Source organism: Oryx dammah, unplaced genomic scaffold, assembly GCF_014754425.2.
Source record: "Oryx dammah isolate SB20612 unplaced genomic scaffold, SCBI_Odam_1.1 HiC_scaffold_14, whole genome shotgun sequence".
In the NCBI taxonomy this organism is placed as follows: Eukaryota; Metazoa; Chordata; class Mammalia; order Artiodactyla; family Bovidae; genus Oryx; species Oryx dammah.
This window is the reverse complement of record NW_024070198.1, coordinates 16,241,432-16,266,349: the sequence shown is the minus strand read 5'-3', so window position 1 is coordinate 16,266,349 and position 24,918 is coordinate 16,241,432. Positions and strand designations below refer to the sequence as shown.

The 24,918-nt window shown below is 42.1% G+C and overlaps 1 protein-coding gene across 43 annotated transcripts in view; it reads left to right on the top strand.

Moving 5' to 3' along the window:
- The window catches only part of SORBS1 (sorbin and SH3 domain containing 1), a 232,866-nt gene that overhangs the window by 91,612 nt on the left and 116,336 nt on the right, over window positions 1-24,918 (top strand). For all 43 annotated transcript variants that reach the window (XM_040254614.1, XM_040254594.1, XM_040254592.1 and 40 more), the window contains one exon: window positions 20,105-20,154. In XM_040254614.1, the coding sequence (XP_040110548.1) occupies window positions 20,145-20,154 (10 nt within the window). In that variant the 5' untranslated portion in view covers window positions 20,105-20,144. The remainder of the gene's footprint in view (window positions 1-20,104; window positions 20,155-24,918) is intronic.

Genomic DNA, 24,918 nt, shown 5'->3' with positions numbered 1-24,918 from the left:
CATATGAGAAACAATTTTTAAATGCCTCCTGCTTTTTTCTGAATTCTCCAGTTCATTGAGTTGACCGAGAATAGCATTGCAAGTTGGACTTTAAAATACTTTCTCAATAGCCACAAGAAGAAAACTTACATTTGAGAACATCGTTGGCTATTAAGTCACCTGTGAATTTATAAAAGTATCTTTGGAGGAAATTACTGAATTTGGAGGAAATTGCTACCTCATATCAAAAGCTAAAACCAGTATTTTATTTAATTTAGGGATAGACGAGAAGAGGCAGTTCTCCACAAAAAAGGCAATGATTGTTCTGTTTGGGGTCTTCCAACCACATAGTTACAGAAAACAGCATTTCTGGCTTCTATAGTAATGAAATGAAAGCCAAAAGATGTCAGTTTTTGTCTTGCCATACTTGGTTACAGATCTATCTTTATTTTAAAAGGAAAAAAAACGATCAAGACATAAGAGAAGCTATCACTTAGATTATCTTAAAGTTCTTTGACTTCAAAATGATTTCACATATCTATATTTCAATATAATTTCTTACTGTCATTTGTGTAGATTTGAGAGATAGGCAAAACAAATGAAAGATTTAAATAAAACTTAACCTCTGTTTAGAAAGACAAATATATCACTTAATATGTGGAATCCAAAAAAAAATTATACAAATGGATCTATTTATAGAACAGAAACAGATCCAAAGACATAGAAAATAAACTTATAGAAACCAAAGGGGAACGGGAGGAGGAGGATAAATTAGGGGTGTGAGATTAACGGATACAAGCTACTATACATAAAACAGATAAGCAACAGGGGTTTATTGTAGAGCACAGGGGACTATATTCAATGTCTTCTTCAGTCGTGTCCGACTCTGCGACCCCATGAACCACAGCACGCCAGGCCTCCCTGTCCATCACCAACTCCTGGAGTTCACCCAAACTCATGTCTGTTGAGTCGGTGATGCCATCCAACCATCTCATCCTCTGTCGTCCCCTTCTCCTGCCCCCAATCCCTCCCAGCATCAGGGTCTTTTCAAATGAGTCAGCTCTTCGCATCAGGTGGCCCAAAGTATTGGAGTTTCAGCTTCAGCATCAGTCCTTCCAATGAACACCCAGGACTGATCTTCTTTAGGATGGACTGGTTCAATCTTCTTGCAGTCCAAGGGACTCTCGAATCTTCTCCAATGCCACAGTTCAAAAGCATCAATTCTTCGGCGCTCAGCTTTCTTTATAGTCCAACTCTCACATCCATACATGACCACTGGAAAAACCATAGCCTTGACTAGATGGATCTTTGTTGACAATATCTTGTAATAACCTATAATTGAGAATAATCTGAAAAAGGTATATAAATATATATATATAACTGAATCACTTTGCTATTCACCTGAAACTAACACAATATTGTAAATCAACTATCCTTCAATTAAAAAGAAAGTCAGACTTTTGGAAGCAGTGGGAAAAGGAGAGGGTGGGGTGACTTGAGAGAACAGCACCGAAACATACACATTATCATATGTAAAACAGATAGCCAGGGGGAGTTTGATGTATGGCGCAGGGGACCTAAAGCCAGTGCTCTGTGACAGCCTGGAGGGATGGGGAGGGGAAGCGAGGAGCCGTGGGGGGGACACATGTATGGGGACACATGTGTGCCTATGGCCTATTCATGTTGATGTATGGCAGAGGCCATCACAGTATTGTAAAGTAATTATCCTCCAGTTAAATAAATAAATTTTTAAAAGTCAGCGGTAAAGAATCTACCTGCAATGCAGGAGACTTGGGTTCAATCCCTGGGTCAGGGAAGCTCCCTGGAGAAGGAAATGGCAACCCTCTCTGGTATTCTTGCCTAGAGAAGGAGCCTGGTGGGCTATAGTCCATGGGGTTGCAAAGAGTTGGGCATGACTTAGTGACTAAACATCCAACGTCCAATCTTAGAGTATCAAAAAGAAAAAGGCTGCAAGGATCAAAAACCCCACAAAAACAAATAGTAAACAAGCCCTTCTATTTGAATTCTGTGTGTATTTCTGTCTATATAATGTAAATAATTCTTGTAGAGAATTGATCTTTTTTTCCCCTGTTAAAATATTGCCTGGCTGGTCTGTTCATCTGCCTTATTTTATTCGTCTTTGGGTTTTCCCTGCCTCTCTTCCTCCATCTGTCCTTCTTCCCTGATGACAGTGAGGCTGAAGCGGACTGGCATGGGGACCCAACACATTCTATGGAGAACCACACTTTATTTCCAGCCAGGAGCAGAGCAGAACTCTGAGGATGGTTTCCTTATCTTCTGTAAGCTGGCCTGAAATCTCCCTTCTAGCACTGATCCAGGCACTCAATCTACTCTTGGCTAGGAATTTCCAGAGCCTTGGCGGGGTCACCCTTTGCCTTTCCCGGCAGCTGGTTTCACTCTGAATTTAATGAAGGAGCTGAGCTGAGTGGCCAGAGAAGGGTTTCCCGCCTGGCATTTCATTGGAAGGGCTCAGGCACTTACTTGTCCATGTTAAGTGAGTAAATGCCGATTGCTGGGAGACTCCCAAGAAAGGACCTTCCCAGCCAGTGCTCCTCTGCTCAGCGTCTCGGGCACATTCCTGAGCCCTCCTGCTCCTCCCTCCTCTCTCTTTGGACTTCGGTGTTCCCGGCAGTGAAGTAGGAGTGTGAGTATTTTCAATTCCACGTATATGTAACTGGGACTTTTTGTCCCTGTTCAACTGGTTGGATTGACAATTTAGCAAAGCCTTGTCAGAGAACTTTGTGTCGTCCTGGATTTTGTGCTTCCCAAGATCTCACTGCACCAGATTTCTCTGTGTTTAAATTTGCCGGCTAGTTTTTTGAGCTGTGATGTTAGCAGATGGGAATTAGAAATGCTTCATACCATGCTGAGAGTTCAAGTATTTTTCATTTTTGTTTCAAGAGTTTTAGCTCATCTTTTAGTTTTTTTCCCCCCTTATAATCTAGTGTGTTTAGCTTGGCTTTACATTTTTACATAAGAGAAAACTTATTTATCTTTGCACTTTTATTATTAGATAAGAAGAGTCTATAATTATATGGTTCTTAAACTAGATTCCCTTCAGAAGTGTAATTATATTCACCAATGTATTATATTCTCAGTCCCCTAAAAGGGAGCTTTGGTATTTGTGGAAACCAACCCAAGAGTTCTAAAGTTACATATTTATGAAAGACTTTTGTTGCATATTTAAAGGGTGGGAGTGATTTCTGCATGGGGCCTTTATCCTTTCTCCCATCTCTGCAGTCTTCTTAAAATGCCCTCTGTTTAGAATTTTGAGGGATTGATTTCCAGACATGTAAGACTTACTGTAAATTTAAAATAGAAGAACCACACTATTCAGTGCCTTGCATTAGTGAACTTTTATTGAATGAAATAATGGGTTCAGAAACACCAAAGGGCATTTGATGCCAGATTTGCCGTAAAGATTTATTTATTTTTTTTTTTTGCGAAGAGAAAGCTATTATTTCCCAACCTTGTACTTGTATATAAGATTTTTTTTACTTTAGTTTGAGACATTGGACTTACTATAAATGTTATGAAACTTTAGATGTTAATTTTGTACTGCTGCTTTTTCAGAGGGAAGAGCAAAGTGAAATTTTAAGAAGGAATTTAGAATAATATTGTCGTGTCCTCCCGACTTACAGACTCATGTGGTAACAGATGCCTAGCTTCAGGGAGCTTAGCTTCTAGAGAGCACAGCGGGACCACAGGCATAGAAGCTGTGACACCTGTGGCTGGCTTGGCTGTCCCCCTTGTCCTATTGGAAGGGGTGGAGATTCTTTGTTTCAGGGAGCGTGTGTGACTGGTTGTAGTATTCTCTCATCTTGATGGATTGGTCTGGACTTCGAGACTCATAACATTTGGAAATTGTGGTCCTTTCCAGCCCTGAAGTTCTGTGATGCTCTGAGTCCCTCGGCCCCATGAAACCTTGTTAGAGACAGATCATATTGCATTCCCACCCACCCCACTCCTTTTTTAAAGATTGTAGGCGGCCAAGGCCACCGCTGGCACTGATGTTCTGTAACCTGCAAGGTTTTATGAAAAAGTAGGGTGCTGGGTGGGGCTGCCACATGTTTTATGCTTTCTGTTCAAGGCACAAAGCCTCATTTCTTGGCATTGCCCTCCCCACTTCAAGCAGAATCCCAGTAAACAAACTGTTGCAGTAAAGTAGTGACTAGTTAAAGCCTTTTATTAAACCATATTTCTACTTACCTCCAATTCTCCGAATATTGGGAGAATGAGACAGATGGGAAATAGACCAATTATGTCAATGTGACCATTTATTGAGTTCTCACTGTGCTATGTGGGTAATGCACAGGAGGGAAATTAATCCTTATAGGAGGCAAGTTAGTGCTATTTTAATCCCTGTTTTGCATGTGGCAGAAGCTGAGGTTCATAATGTTAAAGTCACTGCCTGAACACCTAGAACTTTTTGCTGATAGTCGACTGTGAGGGATTTAATGTTCTCTTAGGAGCTCAGCGTCATCATCTCATTCTCCTGTCCCCAGTCCTACGATGAGTGTGATTGAATACCTCATTCTTTTCTTCCAGTGTCTTATTTATACATTATGTTATGTGAGTTGTGAAGGCAAGGTCATTTTGTGTTGAGAACTGTTCTCTTTGACATTTGTTTGAAAATGAACTCTTAAGCACCCTGGTCATCTTTTATTTTCGAGGTTGCTGTTGTGTCCCTATTTGGTTAGCAAGCTGGTCTGAGTTCTAAAAGGATTTTTGACATCTTTTACTTTTTGATAATTCTATGTTGTCAGCCACCAAAGCAATTGAGCAGAAAAAAGAAAATTTGCTGTGGGCAAATGTGGCAGAATTGACATGTAAGGAGTAAGCTCAGAAAATCAAATTCTCTGCAGTTACTGCTGCAGATAAGCAAGACAAGATGAATGTGCAAGTTGCTACCTGTGATTGCTGTGACCAAAGCCTCTAGGGAGCTTTTTTGCCCAGCCAGATGAGCAAAACAAGTTCTCTGGGAGTGACCTTCCTGGGTAGAGAGGGTGTACACGGTGGAGGGAAATTTTTTTTGGAGGGGGCTGGCTTATAAAAAAATCACTGATGTCACTGTTCCCTCTCTTGGCTTGACCTCAGCTCACAGAAGTCAGCTCCCATATTCTCCCTGCTCCCCCACTTCTGTGGTTCATCCTGCATGCCTCAGTCAGGTTAATCATTAAAAATTTTTTTTAATTTTAATTTTTTATTTTGCATTGGAGTATAGCCGATTTAACAATGTTGTCATAGTTTCAGGTGGACATACATACACATGTATTCATTCGCCCCCAGTCTCCCCTCCCATCTAGGCAGATTAATCTTGAGTTAGGAAACTTCCAAAGAATTTATTTTGCATTCTGTGTCCTGGTAGAGACCAGCAAAGATGCCATTGCCTGTACTCAAGGCCATTTTGTGGTTGAGGCACTCTGCCAACCCAGGGTTCTTTCCATATACTTTCCTGTGTACATTCAGTGCTGGGTACCAAATGCTACCCAGCCCACCTTGGAATCTCCACCTTAGGAACTTCGTGAGGAAAACAGCCTTGGGAGTAGCAGAAGACTTGGAAGATCATTTTTATATGGAAATTAAGTGATCCCTAGGCAGTAACATAACTATCCATGAGAATTTACTATTTGGAGAAAAGGTAGGCTACTACTTTGCTTCTTATGGGAAGCTGAGGTGTTGAGATTTGTGATGTTGGGAAAAGACAGGCCAGGCAATTTCAGGAGGGACAGGAAGAGCATGCAGTGAGCCGAGTCTTGAAAGGAGAACTGGGTGAGACTTTCATTTAAATTAACTTGAAGAGTCTAATCTACCTGCAGTTGAAAAGAGAACATCAGCTGCTACTCAGAGAAACCAGCTGAGGAGAAAGTGGTTTTGATCCTCAGATACTATGGATGATGCTCATCCTCCTGAAAGAAGCTCAAATTTGTTGAACACTTTGTAACACTGTGATCATCGCTTGATGCGTTTGACCTCATTTAATGCTCACCCTGAGCCTCTGAGGCTGATGGCTATTATTCCCGTTTTATAGATGAGCAGACTGAGTCTTACCAAGGTTGGCTGACAGAAGTCGGCTCGAGCATCTAGTTAAGTGGCAGAGCAGCAGCTGAAAGCCAGGTTGTTTGTTCTAGAGTCCCTCTAAGTCTTTACAGGTGTGTGTGGGTAAGGGGGTGTTGATGGGTGCTATTGCTACCAGCAAGTACTGGGTGTGATCTAATCTCCCCAGTGAACCCTCTCCAGAGAAGTTAATATTGTAAGAACTACAAGGATATTTTAAACAGTCAGAAGAGGGGGGATTTCTCAGCATGTCCCCTGGTCTTTCCCAGGTGAGTCGTGAAGCTTGGCATTCTCTTGGCTGGCATATTCCTACAGTGGAGGGCAGTCCAGAAATGCTCCTTCATGCTGTCTTTAGTGCCTCGTCAGGGTTTCAAGGCTGTTAGTCTTCTCAACTAGAATGTAAGCTCTCTGAGGGCAGGCACCATCTCTTATCTTGGTTGATAAATTTTGATTACCACAGCTGGGTAAAAATGCCCCCTGAAAATTATGCATCTCTTTTGAAGGTGTGTCAGATCTCTGAACAGCCTTCACATAGGGGCGTCTTGCTTTTGGCAGGGACTGTGTCGTGCCTCTTTGGGTGAGGATCATGGGTTGGAAAGAACCTAGGCTTGGGGGCCAGTGCCAGGATCTTACTTACTTCTGCAAGATTTTTCAATGAGTCTTTTCACATCTGTTGAGGCTCAGTTTCTTCATTTGCAAAAAGGGTTTGGAAACCTTATAAGGGGTTCTTAAGAGTAGAACTGATGTACAGAAGGGTCTTGCTCACAGTTGGCATTTAGGAAACGAAGAGATGTCACCTGTCCGTTCTGAAGCATGTGCAGAAGGCCTGCAGAGTATGCATGCACAATAAATGGGTCTTGAAATACGGTGTGGCTCCCTGAGACCCGACCTTAGAGAGCAACTCTGAAGTATCTTAAAATATGATGCTTTTGTCCAGAGTGTCCTTCATTGCCTGACTTTGCATAGGAAGGCAGAACCAGAGATGAATTTCTTGGTTCTTGGATGCTACTTCAGTATATAAAGCCTGATGCTTTATATGATCAAGTACTGATAATACCAACTTTGTGATAAGATATTCATCCATCTCTTAAAGCAATAATGGATAACAGGACTAGATTGGCATCTCTTCACCAGAATACTTTTCCTTTTGTAACAGCACTTTACAATATTTCATATAGCTTTTAAAATTTAGAAACACCTTATGAAATCAGCTTTTATTTGCTTCTTTTTGTAGGTGAGTAAACCGAGGCTGATAGAGTTTGGGTTTAAATCCAGTTCTTTTAACTTTTTTTTTTCTGTGTGTGTGGTTGTTTTTCATAGCCACTAAACACATATAGAAACTGTTACCACAGTATATTTTTCTTCATCTATTTGCTTTTAATCTGTGTCTTTATAATTCAAGTAGCTTTCTTACAGCACATAGTTGGGTCTTGTTGTTTGGTCCACTCCAGTAATCTCTTTTGGGCTTCCCATGTGGCTCAAACGGTGAAGAATCCATCTGCAATGCAGGACTCCCTGGCTGGAAAGATACCCCAGAATGGAATGGCTACCCACTCCAGTATTCTCTGCCTGGTGAATCCATGGGACAGAGGAGCCTGGGGTCTCAGAGCTGGATGTGACTAAGCATGCGATAATCTGTTTTAATTGATGCATTTAGAACATTGATATTCAAAGTGACTATTGATATAGTTAGATACACATAGAACAACTAAAGTCATAAATGTATGTGTATGTATGCATACATATAATGTTTATTAATATTTAAATGTATAATAGGTACCAACTGATTTCCAGGTAATCTGGTCTGAGAAATAACATAGGTTAAAAAAAAAAAAAAACACCAAAAACTTTTTATTGAATGTTTGCTATGACCTTGACACTAGACTGATTATTTTTAGTGATTTTAGCTTAGTTGGAGGAAAACTCGTTTCAGAAATGTACACTGTATTCTCAAATGCTTGGATGTAGCTTTTATACCTGATAAACTAAAAATTTGTCTAAAATTAGTTCAGAATGCAATTAAAAAAGAAAAACAGCCAAAGTACTGCAATTCACCGCATGATGAATGGAAATCAGCATCTCATACATGTTATTGTTAGGCACCAAGGGTCTGATGCAGTCCTCAGCCTCCAAGGCTTGGGGTCAGGGGTTATTGATTCTGGTCAGACTATGTGTTCCACCTCAGTTATTAGACAAATGCTGCTGAGAGGTTTTCTCAGAAAATGTGATGTTTTCAGTGTTTCTATTGGGTTTTTGCTAGGTTAGTGTATTTTGTGAGTAAAATTTCAGAACACCTAAAGAAAACAAACAATTTCTGAATAAGCCAGTATTATGAATTGAGGTATTTAAGTTATGTATTTGCAAAAGACCCAGAGTCTTTTTACTGAATGGAACTTCTGTTCCCTCATTCCTGAGCGTGGTATGGGCCTGCACTGCAGATGTCTGTATGATATATGATGTGGTAAATACGTAGCCTTAGGAATTTTGTGGTTTAAAAGAGAAGTTGAGTGGGAATTAGGGATTAAGAGTGGACACCTCTCCTGCCATATCAAACTCACCCTTCTTTCTCGTTCTCAACCTCTAAAAGACCCCCTTTCAGCTGTTTTAAATTGTTTTTCAGCCACACACAGTAACTTCTTAGTCTCTCTACCTATAGCCTGTGGTTCAGCCTTCACTCTCCTGAGAATTCAAAATGCTTTCATTTGTGCAGTCTCCACAGATAGACATTGTGTAGTGACGACTTCTGAAGAAAGGTGTCATTTATATCCTGGGCTTGCCTCTATTAGTTTGAGGTTATGTATTTACAATTTAAGCAGAGCTAAGATATTTTGCTATTATCTAACGAATTTGGGAATCTGCCCTTGTTTCAATTATCTAGATCTCCTAAGTGGAAGTTTTCGAGTGTACTGGATGCTGCAATGAGACAGCTCTGTTTTGGGTCTGTACAGGCAGCCATATTTGGGAAACACAAATGGGCCAGTTTTTGTATTTAAGACTTGTCTCGGTGAACAATGCATGCTTCAGAAATGGTGTGTGCCCAGAGTTGTACATATAAAGAGTTTGAGGAGCTCGGGGCTCTGGAATGCCACAGACTCAAGTTAGGAGTCGGGAATTGGCGGCGAGGAGGAGCCATGGGCTGCTGTGTGTGTTGTCATCTGGCAGTCTCTGTGGACTATTTTAAGATAAAATATTTTGGAACCATTGCTTCTTTAGGAAATCTGGCTGAACGTTCTAGTCGTTTTATTGCCCCCCTTGTCCTCATAAGGAACTGCGTGAGAGTAGTTTGGCTTCATTAAACAAAGCGAGCACTGGCAATTAATGCCGTAATTCCATATTTGGGGTGTTTGGTATGGGTTGTGAGAAAAGATTACATCATGTGGGGCTGCCATGTTCTAGTGGACAAGATTGTTGGTGGCTTTTTTTTTTTAGCTTGTCTGCTAGAATCTGCTCTTTAAAGTTCTAAGGATGACACAATTGCATATCAAATGCCAGGGATGAGATTGAAAAACAATTTCCCGTCATGAAAGAAGTGTTTTATAACCACATTATCTACTGTTTGGAAAATAGAAATGAAATTTCAAAGTTGCCTGTAACTCTACCACATCATTATTAGAGTTTGGCCATATTTTCTTTGTAGTATGTGCATGTGTTTTTTTTTTTTGTGCATGTGTTTTGAATTTTACATATTTATAATCAGAAATGTCATGCAGACCTGTTACTGCTTTTTATTCACCTAATCTTTTTAAAATTAATTAATTTATTTTAATTGGAGGCTAATTACTTTATAATATTGTGGCATTCACCGGATATTATAAGAAGTGTTTTCCCATGTCGCATGTTCTACAACCATTATTTTCGTAATGGTTCAGTCCACCTAGGAGGTGAGTGGCTGTTGTAATTGGCTCCCTGTTACTGAACACAGCAGTGTTTCTAGGTTTTCATGATTAATAAAGCTGTAGTAAACATTTCTGTCTACGCAGCTTTATTGTCATTTGGCGTTCTTTCTTGAGCTGCTGCTGCTGCTGCTAAGTCGCTTCAGTCGTGTCCGACTCTGTGCGACCCCATAGACGGCAGCCCACCAGGCTCCCGCGTCCCTGGGATTCTTCAGGCAAGAACCCTGGAGTGGGTTACCATTTCCTTCTCCAATGCATGAAAGTGAAAAGTGAAAGTGAAGTCCCTCAGTCATGTCTGACTCTTAGCGACCCCATGGACTGCAGCCTACCAGGCTCCTCCGTCCATGGGATTTTCCAGGCAAGAGTGCTGGAGTGGGTTGCCACTGCCTTCTCCGTTCTCTGAGCTAGGTTCCCCTAAAGCACAAAGGATGTGAGCTACATAAAGTCTTGATGTTCTATGCTGAAAACAATGGTAACAGTTTACAGTGTCACTGACTGTAGGAAAATGTCAGTGGCTTTGCATTTGTTCATACTGAGCATTAATGTTTTTAAACTTGTGGACTGATTTAAGAAGTGGAAAAAATGGTTAGTCATATTTTTTCCTTGGAATTTCTTCAAGCCTTTAACAATTTTTCTTGCAATAAGTATTGAGTACACTGTAAAACAAGGATATTAAACCTCTCTATTATGTTTATTTTAAACCATCCATTGTATTACATAACTTGTAATCATGTATTACCTCTAAATTCTGTTGTCTAAAGATGAAATAATTTTACATGTATAAGACTTGAAACTCTTTTGGGCTCTTTTGCTTATTGCCAATTTTGTTGGCAGAATCAACTTTGCATATTTACTGAAAGACTTCATATAAGTATAAAAGGGAAAACAGTAATTGCAGATTTATCGGCAGCTAACTTTCCAACTCCGGATCTTGCTTGATCTTACCTCTGGCAAGGGCCTGAGATGAAAGTGTGATGAATTTAGTGGGAACTTGAGCATGGGATTTCTGAATTCCAAGATTATTAAATAAGTCTTATTAAATGAATTCCTTATCATCATGACTCTCTTAATGGTGACTAAAAATGGAAGACTAAAGCCAAAATTAAAATCTTCCATTTTTGTTCGGTCAGTGCATCTGGCAACTAGAATTCGTCTGAATGTTTGGGGAAATGAGGGAGCAGGCTTTAGTGGGAAGCAACAATGAGATTAACGACTTGGAAATGGGAAATCTCATTCAGGATTCCATGGGAATGACAAATATTATACACATGGAGTTTAGGGCTTATTGAGTACCTGGGGGAGATGAGACTAGAAAAGTCATTGGGACTTCATCTTACAGAGCCTTATGGTAGGTTAAGGAATTTGGACATTTAGACCTGGTGGCTCAGACGGTAAAGCGTCTGTCTACAATGCGGGAGACCTGGGTTTGATCCCTGGGTTGGGAAGATCCGCTGGAGAAGGAAATGGCAATCCACTCCAGTACTATTGCCTGGAAAATCCCATGGACAGAGGAGCCTGGTAAGCTACAGTCCATGGGGTCGCAAAGAGTCGGACACGACTGAGCGACGTTCCTTTCCTTTCCTTTTCCCAAAGTGTGGCATTTCAGGTGATTTTAGAATATATGCCATTGGACATTTAAACATTTTAGTATTTATCATTCCTTGATTCTTTCTCCTTACAGAATTTATTCCTCTTCTTTCTATGTTCCTATAGCACTTGGGTCAGATCACTAGCAGAGCGTTACCCATCATATATTAAATGGGACATATCTGTTTTCTTGCAACTCCATGATGGCCTCAGGGACAGCAACTGTCTGATTCACATTGGTCTCCTATGGGCTAGGCACTATTTTGGATGCACAGTAGGTGTAAAGAAACGCTGTTGGATGGTATCATCTGGCCTGTGTTTTAGATAAACATTTTTCTTCCCTGGGAGGTTCACTGCCTTTTTTCCTTTTGCCCTGTCCTGCCCAACCAGCCCCTCTGAGCTTATAAACCCCCCATGGATTTTTTTTTTTTTTCCCCCTCCAATGGGCTATACGGTGATTCTGAGGCTTATGGGGAAACAGTGGAAACAGTGTCAGACTTTATTTTTTGGGGCTCCAAAATCACTGCAGATGGTGACTGCAGCCATGAAATTAAAAGACACTTACTCCTTGGAAGAAAAGTTATGACCAACCTAGATAGCATATTCAAAAACAGAGACATTACTTTGCTGACTAAGGTCCGTCTAGTCAAGGCTATGGTTTTTCCAGTGGTCACGTATGGATGTGAGAGTTGGACTGTGAAGAAGGCTGAGCGCAGAAGAATTGATGCGTTTGAACTGTGGTGTTGGAGAAGAATCTTTTTTTTTTTTTTTTTAAATTTTTATTTTTACTTTATTTTGCTTTACAATACTGTATTGGTTTTGCCATACGTTGACATGAATCCGCCACAGGTGTACATGAGTTCCCAATCCTGAACCCCCCTCCCACCTCCCACCCCATATCATCTCTCTGGATCTTCCCCGTGCAGCAGCCCCAAGCATCCTGTATCCTGTATCGAACATAGACTGGCGATTCGTTTCTTACATGATAGTATACATGTTTCAATGCCATTGGAGAAGACTCTTGAGAGTCCCTTGGACTGCAAGGAGATCCAACCAGTCCATTCTGAAGGAGATCAGCCCTGGGATTTCTTTGGAGGGAATGATGCTAAAGCTGAAATTCCAGTACTTTGGCCACCTCATGTGAAGAGTTGACTCATTGGAAAAGACTCTGATGCTGGGAGGGATTGGGGGCAGGAGGAGAAGGGGACGACAGAGATGAGATGGCTGGATGGTATCACTGACTCGATGGACATGAGTCTGAGTGAACTCCGGGAGTTGGTGATGGACAGGGAGGCCTGGCGTGCTGCAATTCATGGGGTCGCAAAGAGTCAGACACGACTGAGTGACTGAACTGAACTGAATGGTCTGGGAATGAGGCAGTGGAATGGAATGGTGGGTGTGAGGATGGAAAAGCAGAGGTGGCTGGGGAGCATGAGTCATGAGGGCAGAAGAATTGACGAGACAATGCAGCAGGTGCGGGATGGAAGGCCAGGGGGAGGGAGAGAAAGCAGTGCACTCAGACCTGCGCAAGGGACGTTCACCCCACCTACACTAATGCGTGCCTGCTCTGGGCTAGGCATCATGCTGGACGTTAGGAGACAGAGATGAGCAAGACCCTGCCCTGCTGGAGGGGCCTCGCTGTCCAGAGGGCTTGATTGGAGGAGTGGAGACTGGGAAGGCAGGGTGGGAAAAGATGAGTAACAGCCTTGGCCAGTTTTTGTAACTGATTACCAGGACACGTTGCACGTTTGGTGAACATTTAGTACACAGGACACAGGACACGTTTGGTGAGTGATATCAGAAGTTATAAGGGGAAAAGGGCACTGACGAGTTCATGCATTAGCTGTGGAGGGTTGATTCTCATCTGGAATTTAGTGCCCATTGCCAGGAGAGCAAAGGTACCCTGAGGAGGAAGAAGGGTATGAGGCTAAGTAATACTCCAGTGTGTCTATGTACCACATCTTTACCCATTCCTCTGTCAATGGACATTTAGGTTGCTCCCATGTCCTGACTATTGTAAATAGTGCTGCAGTGGAATAATGCCATTTGCAGCAACAGAGGTGGCCTGGAGATCGTCATACTGAGTGAAGTAAGTCAGATAGAGAAAGGCAAATATCGCATGGTATCCCTTATAGGTGGAGTCTAAAACAACACAAATGAACTTATTTATGAAACAGAAACAGACTCACAGACATAGGAAACAAACTTATGGTTACCTGGGGGAAGTGGGGGTGGGGGGAGTAAACTGTGAGATTGGAACTGACATATACACACTGCTGTATATAAAATAAATATAAATATGAAATATATAACTAATAGAGACCTGCTATATAGCCCAGGGAACTCTACTGAATACTCTGTAGTGGCCTATATGGAAAAAAATCTAAAAAACAGTGGATATATGTATGTGTGTAACTGATTCACTTTGCTGTACAGCAGAAGCTAACACAACATTGTAAATCAACTATGAATGAATGAGTGAAGTCGCTCAGTTGTGTCCAATTCTTTGCAACCCCATGGACTGTAGCCTACCAGGCTCCTCTGTCCATGGGATTTTCCAGGCAATGGTACTGGAGTGGATTGCCATTTCCTTCTCCAGCGGATCTTCCCAACCCAGGGATCAACCCTGGGTCTCCTGCGTTGTAGACAGACGCTTTACCGTCTGAGCCACCAGGGAAGTCTAAATCAACTGTACTCCAGTAAAAATTCAAAAGAAAAAAAGAGTAGTAGGAGGGAAACAAGGGCTTAGTAGATGGAATGAATTGCACCGAAATAATGAGGGCGTGTGTTAGATTTCTGTTTCTTTAGTAGCCGTAGAGCCCATTCATCCAAGGAAAGCTCAGCAAGAGTAAATGAATGAAATCCATAATCGCACGGCTATCTTAGTAGCCTGAGGAGCTCGTGGAATTTTCTTCCAAAACAGGTGGAAAACCAGGCAGAGGGGCTAGGTAACCTGCACGGATCCTTCTGGTTCTAAGAGTCCATGTGAAATCCTCCAGGAAGTGAGCATGTAGTTGGAAAGGAATGAGGACACAGCCCAGGGTCCTCTAGAGTTTTAAACTCCTAGAAGAACTACAGAGGTCCCATTCTATTGTGGAAGGAAGCCTCATGACTCAGTGTAAATTGGTACCAGAAAGTGCTTGGGGGAGGAGGAAGAAGTTAACTGTCTTAAATTCAGTGGAAAGGTCAGTGAGGCCCCGACCACTGCAGAAGCTGTTGGGCTTGGCCGTGTGTGTGCACTGGAAACCTTTCTGAAGGCCATTTTAGATAATTGGTTAGAACGGAAACCATATTGGAGGGTTTCCAGGAGGAAATGGGAGGATGTGGGGGATGGCCTTTCTGATGTGTTTTCCTATTGCTCTCTCTCCAGAAGCATCAGTCTTTTCACAGAAACCATGCACTTGTTGTGTTCTGAGCCCCCTACTGTGTCATGGAATTCCAGGCTGAAGTTAATGTCAGGGTCAAGTTTATCCTAACTTCCTCCCCTTGAAAGGAAGTGTTAGCAACTCATTGTTTATCCTTTCTGGCTTTCTGAAGAGTCTCTGCACCCCCTCTAATAATGTCAAGAATACATTTGAAGAGAAATGACTTAACTAGAGATTGAGAAGAGGATGAACTGTCAAATTGGAGAAACATGCCTTTGCTGGTGGGTCAGCAAGTATAAAAGCAGTAAGGTCAAGCATGTATTGTGGGCTTTGTGAGCTGTCTATATTATTCTTTTCAAGCCATTGGAAGCACCTGCAAACATAGTTCTAGATAAATAACTATTGGTATAGATATCAAGTCCCAGATTGGATTTCAAAGCTGGAGTATTATCATAGTTTGGTTGAATGGGAAACTGGTTTCTTGTAGCCAAGCTGTAGTGGAGTTAAAGACAGTCTTTGATTATTTTGAATGTAAGACTTGAAAGTTAGGTTCTGAGGACTAAATAGAGATGGGGACAAAGTTCATAACTGAACAGTAAATGCTCAGTTCTGAGGATGGCACAGTGTCACCCTTCTAGTATCTTGCAGTTGTGTGTGTGTGTGTGTGTGTGTGTGTGTGTGTGTGGTGTGTGTAAAGAAGCAATGGAGACAAAACACCAAAAGTCATAGGGAGCATGCTATGTGAGAGGTCACCCAGGGGCTCATTCTCTTCCAAGAATCTTTGCTGGACCTTGAATTAATTTTTACAGACAAACTCAACTCCTCCTTTGTCATATATTCCTGAATCATCCATATAAGGAAGGACTTTTTTTCCTTTCCCAATAAACAGTCCATATTTAGTTATTGGATTCTGCTTCAGCTGGAAACATGAGCATAACTTTTGCTTTTTAGTAATTATTCACTGTGTCATTAAGACTTATCTCAGAATTATAGGGATGTGGAATCAGAGACTGATGGGACGCATTCTTAACAAGACTGGCTACTTCACATCTTGTTCTTTTGGTGGAATGTCTGTGTTGATGTGTGGTGTTTTGACCAAGTACAGATGTCCCGACAGTCCAAGGGGTGGAATGGTGGCTTGACCCTACCTGGCCCACCCAAGCTGAGACACTGTAGGTTCCTGCAACCCCCCAGGGGATTGCTGCTCCCTTGCAGTGGTCCAGTTTTGCCACTAGGCGGCACTGTTCATCTTTTTGGCTTTTACCCAAAGGCCCTCTGCCTCCTTTGGAGGGGACTTGGGGGAGAAATTCCAAAGATGTGCCATCATGTTCTCAAACCCTTTACAGCTTCATTTTTAAATAAACAGTAAGTGTCAGAGGTTTTTATGTAAAGTAAACTTTCACATTCTACATATGATGGTAATACTCGGACTATCTCTAAATAAACTGCCTGGATTAGACTGAGACTTCCAAAGCCTTCAGTGTTCTGCTCAGCCTCAGTTTGTGCAGCTTCCTGATTGCATCCCCACCGCCCTGACTCTGAGCTCTTCAGGCCATAGGGACAAAACCGATTGCTGAGCCTCTTGGGGTTCAGCTGTGGATGGCCTTACTCAGGAGAGAGGAATGATGCCTCACTTATCTAGCAAAACCTTGGGGGCCCCCTCCTCCCCCTCATCTTGTGCTGCTTGGGTTGCAAACATCCAAACATTGCCTCTGGCTAACTCAGACTGAAAGGGGGATTTATTGGCAAGATCTCAGGTAGTTTGGAGTTAGCCAGAAGCAGGAGAATCACCCTCAGAACAGGGGCAGAAATTCAGAGAGGCTGAGCTGGTGGACTCAGAGCCAACACAAGGCCCTAGAATAGCCTGGGTGGGGTGTTGTTGCTGTTGCAACCACTGCTGGGGATGGGATACCAGGCGCCATCCTTGGTGCAACTGCCACTGTTGCAGTTTTTATTTTAAACTACCCCCTGCTTCGCGTCACCTGCTGCCTATGTAAACAGTCAAGTGAGAGCGCAGAGCAGAATCTACTACCCCCACAGTCTGTGTGTGGCGCTGGTAACTACCTAGACATTGCCATCACCGCCTCCTACTGTCGTACAAGTTCCTAAGGTAGTGGAATTGTGTCCTATCACCCTGGGCCCATTCTCTTTCCATCTTCTTGCCATCCAGCCACTAAACTGTAAGCACTTGGCCTGGGGAGGGCCCCCCTCCCCCCTCTCCCCTCCCCCCTCCCCCCTCCCCCCTCCGAGGGCGCTACACCTGGCATCTACTCTGGTTGGTGGATGTTTGCGGCAGTGATGGGTAGTATTTGGGATTCTGTCCCTGCCCATATGTACTTTAGACCACTTTTTAAATAAGGGTTGGGCTGACATGTAGAAGCTACTAGTATCTGTACTAAGAAATATAAAATGTACAAAGGGTGACCCACATATAACAGATGGTCAAGACTCAACATGTATGAGTTGAGGCATCTTTTTCATTTGCTTTATAAGACATTTCCATTTCTCCAGTTCTCCAATTTCTTCTCCAGCCTAAGAATGCTATTGTGCTATGTACTTTTGAAAAAAAAATTGAACTATAGTTGATTTACAATGTTGTTAGTTTTAGGTGTACAGCAGAATGATTCAGCTTTATATATATATTGTGTGTATATGTAGTTCCCTGTATTATACAGTAGATTCCCATTGTTTATTTCATATATGTGTCTGTTAATCACAAACTAATTTATTCTCCCCTCCCCACTTACCCCTTGGTAACCATAAGTTTGTTTTCTATGTCTGTGAGTCTATTTCTGTTTTGTAAATAAGTTCATTTGTATCATTTTTTAGATGCCACATAAAATTAATACCGTATGATATTTGTCTTTGTCAGATTTACTTCGCTCAGTGTGATGCTAAGTCCTTCCGTGTTGCTACAAATGGCATTATTTCATTCTTTTTATAGCTGAGTAGTATTCCATTTATGTATTTATTTTTAAAATTAAAACAAACTGTACAGAGGGAGTTGATAAATGAATTATGGAATGTTATAGCCATTAAAATGATGAATATGACTGTAAAAATCCAGAAAACTTTTCATGAAATATTTGAGAACTGGAACACAAAGCTGTCCAGACATTGTTTACAACTATGTAAATACTATTTTTGCAGATAAAGGTTAGAAAGGATTGTAAAAGAAAAATACTCTCTGTTAAGATAACTGCATGGTTGAAACAAAAACGTTTCTTCAGTTGTGCTTTATAAAAGTTAAATAAAGCCTTAGCATAATTATTACAATTATTTAAGAAGTAAAGCATTTGGATGATATCCTGACATCCTTTTTGGCTCTGGGAAGCAAATGGAGTATCATAACCAAGATTGGAAGCCACCCGAGCGTGCAGAGCACAGCAGGCTGTGTTCTTAACTGAAAGAGTGAACGGTTCCACAGCTCAGAGAACAATCGGAGGGGCAGTTGAAGATCACGGGCAGTCCCAGCTACTTGACAGTCACAGAGGCAGAATTACTGCTCTTTTGAGCTGAGATGGACTTAGAATGACTTCCCTTTTGCCCCCAGGTTCTATGCAGTCAATTCCAAGGGCAGTGAACAGCGTACCTGCCCAGAAAGGGAACCAGTGCCTGACTTCAGTGTTAAAAGAGGAAATTAAAGCCTGTCCCTTGGTGCAGACCCTGGGACCATACCATGACCTTATTACAGAATTCATGAACTGGGAAGCTGATGGCCTCTACACCATTGTGTCTCACATTTGAAAGTACAGAGAGACCAGCTGGAGATCTTGTTAAAATGCAGGTTCTGATGCAGCTGATGAAGGGTTTGAGTTCTAACTTTCTCCATTTTTTAGTAAGTTCCCAGCTGATGTCGGTGCTGCTGGTCTGCAGACCACATATTAAATAGCAAGGTTCTTCATTTCTTGAAGACTTGCTTTTCAGATTGTCCTTCAGATGTGTTCAGCTAGACATTGTATTCAAAATAAGTGTGAGACCTGTACCTTGAAAACTGCAAAACACTGCTGAGGGAAATTAAAGGAGATCTGCATAAAAGGAGAGAGTCTATTCTCATGAATTGGAAAATTGAATATTGTTAAAATGTTAATTTTCCCTAGATTGATATACAGGCTCAGCATGTTCTCATTCAGAATTCCAGCAGGCTTTTTGTAGTTTTTGTTTTTGGTGAGAATTGATAAGATGGCTCTAAAATTTTATGAAAATGTGAAGGGCCTAGAAGAACCAAAATGGTTTTGAAGAAGAACAAAACTGGAAGACTCACATTACCTGATTTCAAGACTTACTGTAAAGCTCTTGTCATCAAGACATGGATTAGATAAAGACAGATCCGTGGAAGAGAGTCCGGAGATAGACCCACATGTGTATGGCCAGTTGCTAAATTGTTTTATGCTAAATGAGAGAGGCCAAGTACAGAAGGTTACATATACTATGAAACCATTTAGATAAGATTCTAAAAGAGGTACAACTATAGTGACAGCAGCCCAGTGGTTTTGGGGGGACTTCGGATGGGACCTTATTAAATGAGAGGGTTACCATTTACATATCAGTGAGTAAGTGGACTGCATTCCCATCTCAAGGCAGTAGAGTCTTTCCTACGTGCCTAGGCCTTCAGGTCAGGCTCTCTGGATTCCAGAAGCAACTCTCTCATATGGGCAGCAAGCTGTTCACTTCTGTATGCTTTGGTTTCCTCATCTCTGTAAACTAATACAATGCTAGTTCTTACCTTGTAGAGTCTTTGTGAGGATCAAGTGAATTAATGTAATTAAGGCACCTACAGCGTTTCTTTGAGCATAGTAAGCCATATATAATCTTATTATTAGTCCCCAGTAACCAGTTTGTGTTGTGACTTTACTTCTCTGTCCTGAAAGTTTGTCCTTTCCTTCACCCTCTCCTCGATCCACAGGGACTTGTGTAACTTGAGGTTTTTAATAGAATGTTAGAGGTGGAATGGATTCTTGGATAGTATCAAAACCAAGTATGGGTGATGAAACAGAGGTCAAGGAGGTTGTGTGATGTGTCCAAGGTCATGTCAGTATACAGCCAGTTAAGAACCAGAAGCCTGGCTAAGTGACTCCTGGCTCAGCCCCCTGGTTTTATCAAGGTGTATATACGGTGTTTGCATTTTTTAAAGTGAACCATAGGGCTTTATCTCGAACCTGCCATTCATCAATTCCATTGTATGTTTGTATTTTTCTGCAGAGCAGTACAGAGCCCCAGTTGCGGAAGACTTGTCACCACCATGAGCTCTGGTAAGTCATTTAAAATCCTATCTGTCTCTTCTTGACAAATCTACAAAGCTGGGCCATTTGCTCAGAATTCCCACTTACTCTTAAGGCCCCAACTGTGTTTCATTTTTTTATTTTTTGAGTCCTGGGAAGGTGCCAGAGCTTTGTTATAAATTGTCATCATCAGCTTTATTAGTAATGATTTACTGAGTACCTACTGTATATTAAGAACTACACTCTACGCTTTAATGTACTATGTTCTCATCTTTATAATGGGTTCCCTTTCCCTCTATTTGAGAACTTTATTGAGATATAATTGATACACAATAAACTTCATAGAACTGTTCAGCTTCTTCAGCATTACTGGTTGGGGCATAGACTTGGATTACTGTGATATTGAGTGGTTTGCCTTGGAAACGAATAGAGATCATCCTGTCGTTTTTGAGAATGCACCCGAGAACTGCATTTTGGACTCTTTTGTTGGCTATTAGGGCTACTCCATTTCTTCTAAGGGATTCTTGCCCACAGTAGTAGATATCATGGTCATCTGAGTTAAATTCACCCATTCTAGTCCATTTGAGTTCACTGATTCTTAAAATGTTGATGTTCACTTTTGCCATCCCCTGTTTGACCACTTCCAATTTACCTTGATTCATGGACCTAACATTCCAGGTTCCTATGCGATATTGTTCTTTACAGCATTGGACTTTACTTCCATCATCAGTACAGTTCCATAGAACGGTTCTATGAAGACCTACAAGACCTTCTAAAAGTAACACCCCCAAAAGATGTCCTTTTCATTATAGGGGACTGGAATGCAAAAGTAGGAAGTCAAGAGATACCTGGAGTAACAGGCAAGTTTGACTTTGGAGTACAAAATGAAGCAGGGCAAAAGCTGGCAGAATTTTGCCAAGAGAATGCACTGATCATAGCAAACATCCTCTTCCAGCAATGCAAGAGATACTCTACACATGGACATCACCAAATAGTCAATACCAAAGTCAGATTGATTATATTCTTTGCAGCCAAAGATGGAGAAGCTCTATACAGTCAGCAAAAGCAAGACGGAGAGCTGACTCTGGCTCAAATCATGAACTGTTTATTACAAAATTTAGACTTAAATTGAAGAAAGTAGAGAAAACCACTGGACCATTCAGGTATGACCTAAATCATCCCTTACAATTATACAGTGGAAGTGACAAATAGATTCAAGGGATTGGATCTGATAGAGTGCCTGAAGAACTATGGATGGAGGTTTGTGACATTGTATAGGAGGCAGTGAGCAAGACCATCCCCAAGAGAAAGAAATGCAAAGAGGCAAAATGGTTTTGTGAGGAGGGCTTACCAATAGCTGAGAAAAAAAAAAAAAGAGAAGCTAAAGGCAAAGGAGAAAAGGAAAGATATACCCATTTGAATGCAGAGTTCCAAAGAATAGCAAGGAGAGATAAGAAAGCCTTCCTCAGTGATTAGTGCAAAGAAATAGAGGAAAACAATAGAATGGGAATGATTAGAGATCTCTTCAAGAAAATTAGAGATACCAGGGGAACATTTCATGCAAAAATGGGCTCAATAAAGGACAGAAACGGTATGGACCTAACAGAAGCAGAAGATATTAACAGGTATCAAGAATACACAGAAGAAATGTACAAAAAAGATCTTCATCACCCAGATAACCATGATAGTGTGATCACTCACTCAGAGCCAGACATCCTGGAATGCGAAGTCAAGTAGGCCTTAGGAGGCATCACTATGAACAAAGCTAGTGGAGGTGATGGAATTCCAGCTGAGCTATTTCAAATCCTTAAAGATAATGCTGTGAAAGTGCTGCACTCAACATGCCGGCAAATTTGGAAAACTCAGCAGTGGCCACAGGCCTGGAAAAGGTCAGTTTTCATTCCAATCCCAAAGAAAGGCAATGCCAAAGAATGCTCAAACTACCGCACGATTGCACGCATCTCACACGCTACAAAGTAATGTTCAAAATTCTCCAAGCCAGGCTTCAACAGTACATGAACTGTAAACTTCCAGCTGTTCAAGCTGGATTTAGAAAAGGCAGAGGAACCAGAGATCAAATTTCTAAACACCGCTAGATCATTGAGAAAGCAAGAGAGTTCCAGAAAAACATGTATTTCTGCTACATTAGCTATGCCAAAGCCTTTGACTGTGTGGATCACAACAAACTGTGGAAAATTCTTCAAGAGATGGGAATACCAGACCACCTGATCTGCCTCCTGAGAAGTCTGTATGCATGTCAGGAAGCAACAGTTAGAACTGGACATGAAACAACAGACTGGTTCTAAATCGGGAAAAAGAGTACGTCAAGGCTGTATATTGTCACCCTGCTTATTTAACTTATATGCAGACTACATCATGAGAAATGCCAGGCTGGATTAAGCACAAGCTGGAATCAAGATTGCTGGGAGAAATATCAATAACCTCAGATATGCAAATGATACCACCCTTATGGCAGAAAGTGAAGAAGAACTGAAGAGCCTCTTGATGAAAATGAAAGAGGAGAGTGAAAAAGTTGGCTTAAAACTCAACATTCAAAAAACTAAGATCATGGCATCCAGTCCCATCACTTCATGTGAAATAATGGAAACAGTGACAAACTTTATTTTCTTGTGCCCCAAAGTCACGGCAGATGGCGACTGCAGCCATGAAATTAAAAGACATTTGCTCCTTGGAAAAAAAGCTATGACCAACGTAGACAGAATATTAAAAAGCAGAGACATTACTTTGCCAACAAAGGTCTATCTAGTCAAAGCTTTGGTTTTTCTAGTAGTCATGTATGGATGTGTGAGTTGGACAATAAAGAAAGCTAAGCAGTGAAGAATTGATGCTTTTGACCTGTGCTGTTGGAGAAGACTCTTGAGAGTCCCTTGGACTGCAAGGAGATCCAACCAGTCAATCCTAAAGGAAATCAGACCTGAATATTCATTGGAAGGACTGATGCTGAAGCTGAAACTCCAATATTTTGGCCACCTGATGGGAAGAACTGATTCCTTAGAAAAGACCTGGATACTAGGAAAGACTGAAGGCAGGAGGAGAAGGGGATGACAGAGGATGAAATGGTTGAATGGAATCACCGTGTCAATAGACATGAATTTGAGCAAGTTCTGGAAGCTGGTGATGGACAGGGAGGCCTGGCATGCTGCAGTCCATGGGGTCACAAAGAGTTGGACACAACTGAGCGACTGAACTGAACTGACAGTAAAGTTGGTATTTTAAGTGTGTGTGTGTGTGTTCATCCACTCAGTTGTACCCGTCTCTTTGTGACCCTGTGGACTGTAGCCCACCAGGCTCCTATTTGATCAATGCTGACATGTGTATACACCTCGATGGCATTTCTTAATCTGAGTGAATGTAGCAAAAGTAAACATATTGACCATAATTGCCCCCAAGGAATGAGCTAATCCATCGCTTCCTTTATCAGGGCAAAACCTCCCTTTTGCTCTGTTTCTGGTAGCAAAAATCAAAACCTACACAACTGAGGGGTTTTTAATTTAAAGTTGGGGCGGAACACCTGGGCTAGGGAAGACAGAAGGGAATAGGCAGGTCCCTGCTTGTGGTGCAGCCAAGAGCTGTCAGCTTTCCAGCCAGGATGTGCGGCAGAGAAGTTTCCATCTGGAGATCAAGGCCCACCTTGGCTACTGAGTGCTCCCTGGCACCTCCCGAGGCCTGCAGGCGGGGTGGGCCACAGGCTGACCTAGTGGATAGCTTGCTTAGGCGCTTCAGAGTGTCTCCAGAGTGTTATCAGAGACCTCTGGAGGTGAAAACCAATCCTTCCGTGTATTCACGTTCACACGCCCTTTTAGCTGAATCCCAACCCTTGTGGGACAGCGTGGGCTTATTGGGAGGAGAAGGGCCCCGGGTGGGTCAGCTCAGGGCCACAAGTACCACCCTGCGGGCTTTGGCCTGTGGTGAACCCTTCTGTAAGATGGCCATCAGGAAAGGATCGCCTAATGGGGGTTTGTGAGGATTAAGTGAGGCAACACTTCTGAAGTGCTGAGCTCTGTGCTGGCCAAGGCCCGACCAGTGTCCCATTCGTGGGTCATCAGCCCAGCTTCCAGCCTTGCAAGGAGCAGGACTGGGCTGGTCCTTGACTCTGTGATGTTTCTGCTTCATGAGAAGGCTGCACCCCTTCCTTTCCCCTCCAGAGGGGCTCGGGCATTACCAGTAGCCCCTGCTCTGTAACTCAATTTTTCTTCTCGTTGGGCTTTTTGTTCTTGCTGTAATTTAAAATAGGCCAGCACTTCCCCCCAACACCCAGAGTTTCTTGTCCTTCTAATATCAGGATTAACCGGAACTGGCATCACCATTCCTTGCAGAAATAAGGGCAGAAGAAGTGGGCAGGGAGGGGCCGTGGAGGATGAGGAGATGCCCTTGGGACTTCTCCCCAGGTTTTCCCTTAGGTGTGGTGCTGAAAGGAGGCATTTCCTAGGAAGAGTCCAAGAAATCTGGACCCTTTGACATGATAATTCCCCTCTTGGGAATGTCTGTATTAATTCGAAGGAAACAAAAACATCACCTCCGTGAAGGTGGGGAATGAGCAGATTCATTTTGTGTGTTTACTTGATGGGAGATTATACCACTCATAAAAATGATCATCAGGAAGAAGGCAGCTATGCAGAAAACACTTGTTCTTAACCTTTGATGGAAAGGGCAGCATGAAGACAACGCATTGTCTTTATTCCTAGTTTGAGCTGAGCTGCCAGTCATCAGGGCAGGGCTTTACCTGCTTATCTCCTTTTGTTCTCCTGCAGATCCACGAAAGTGGGCATGGCT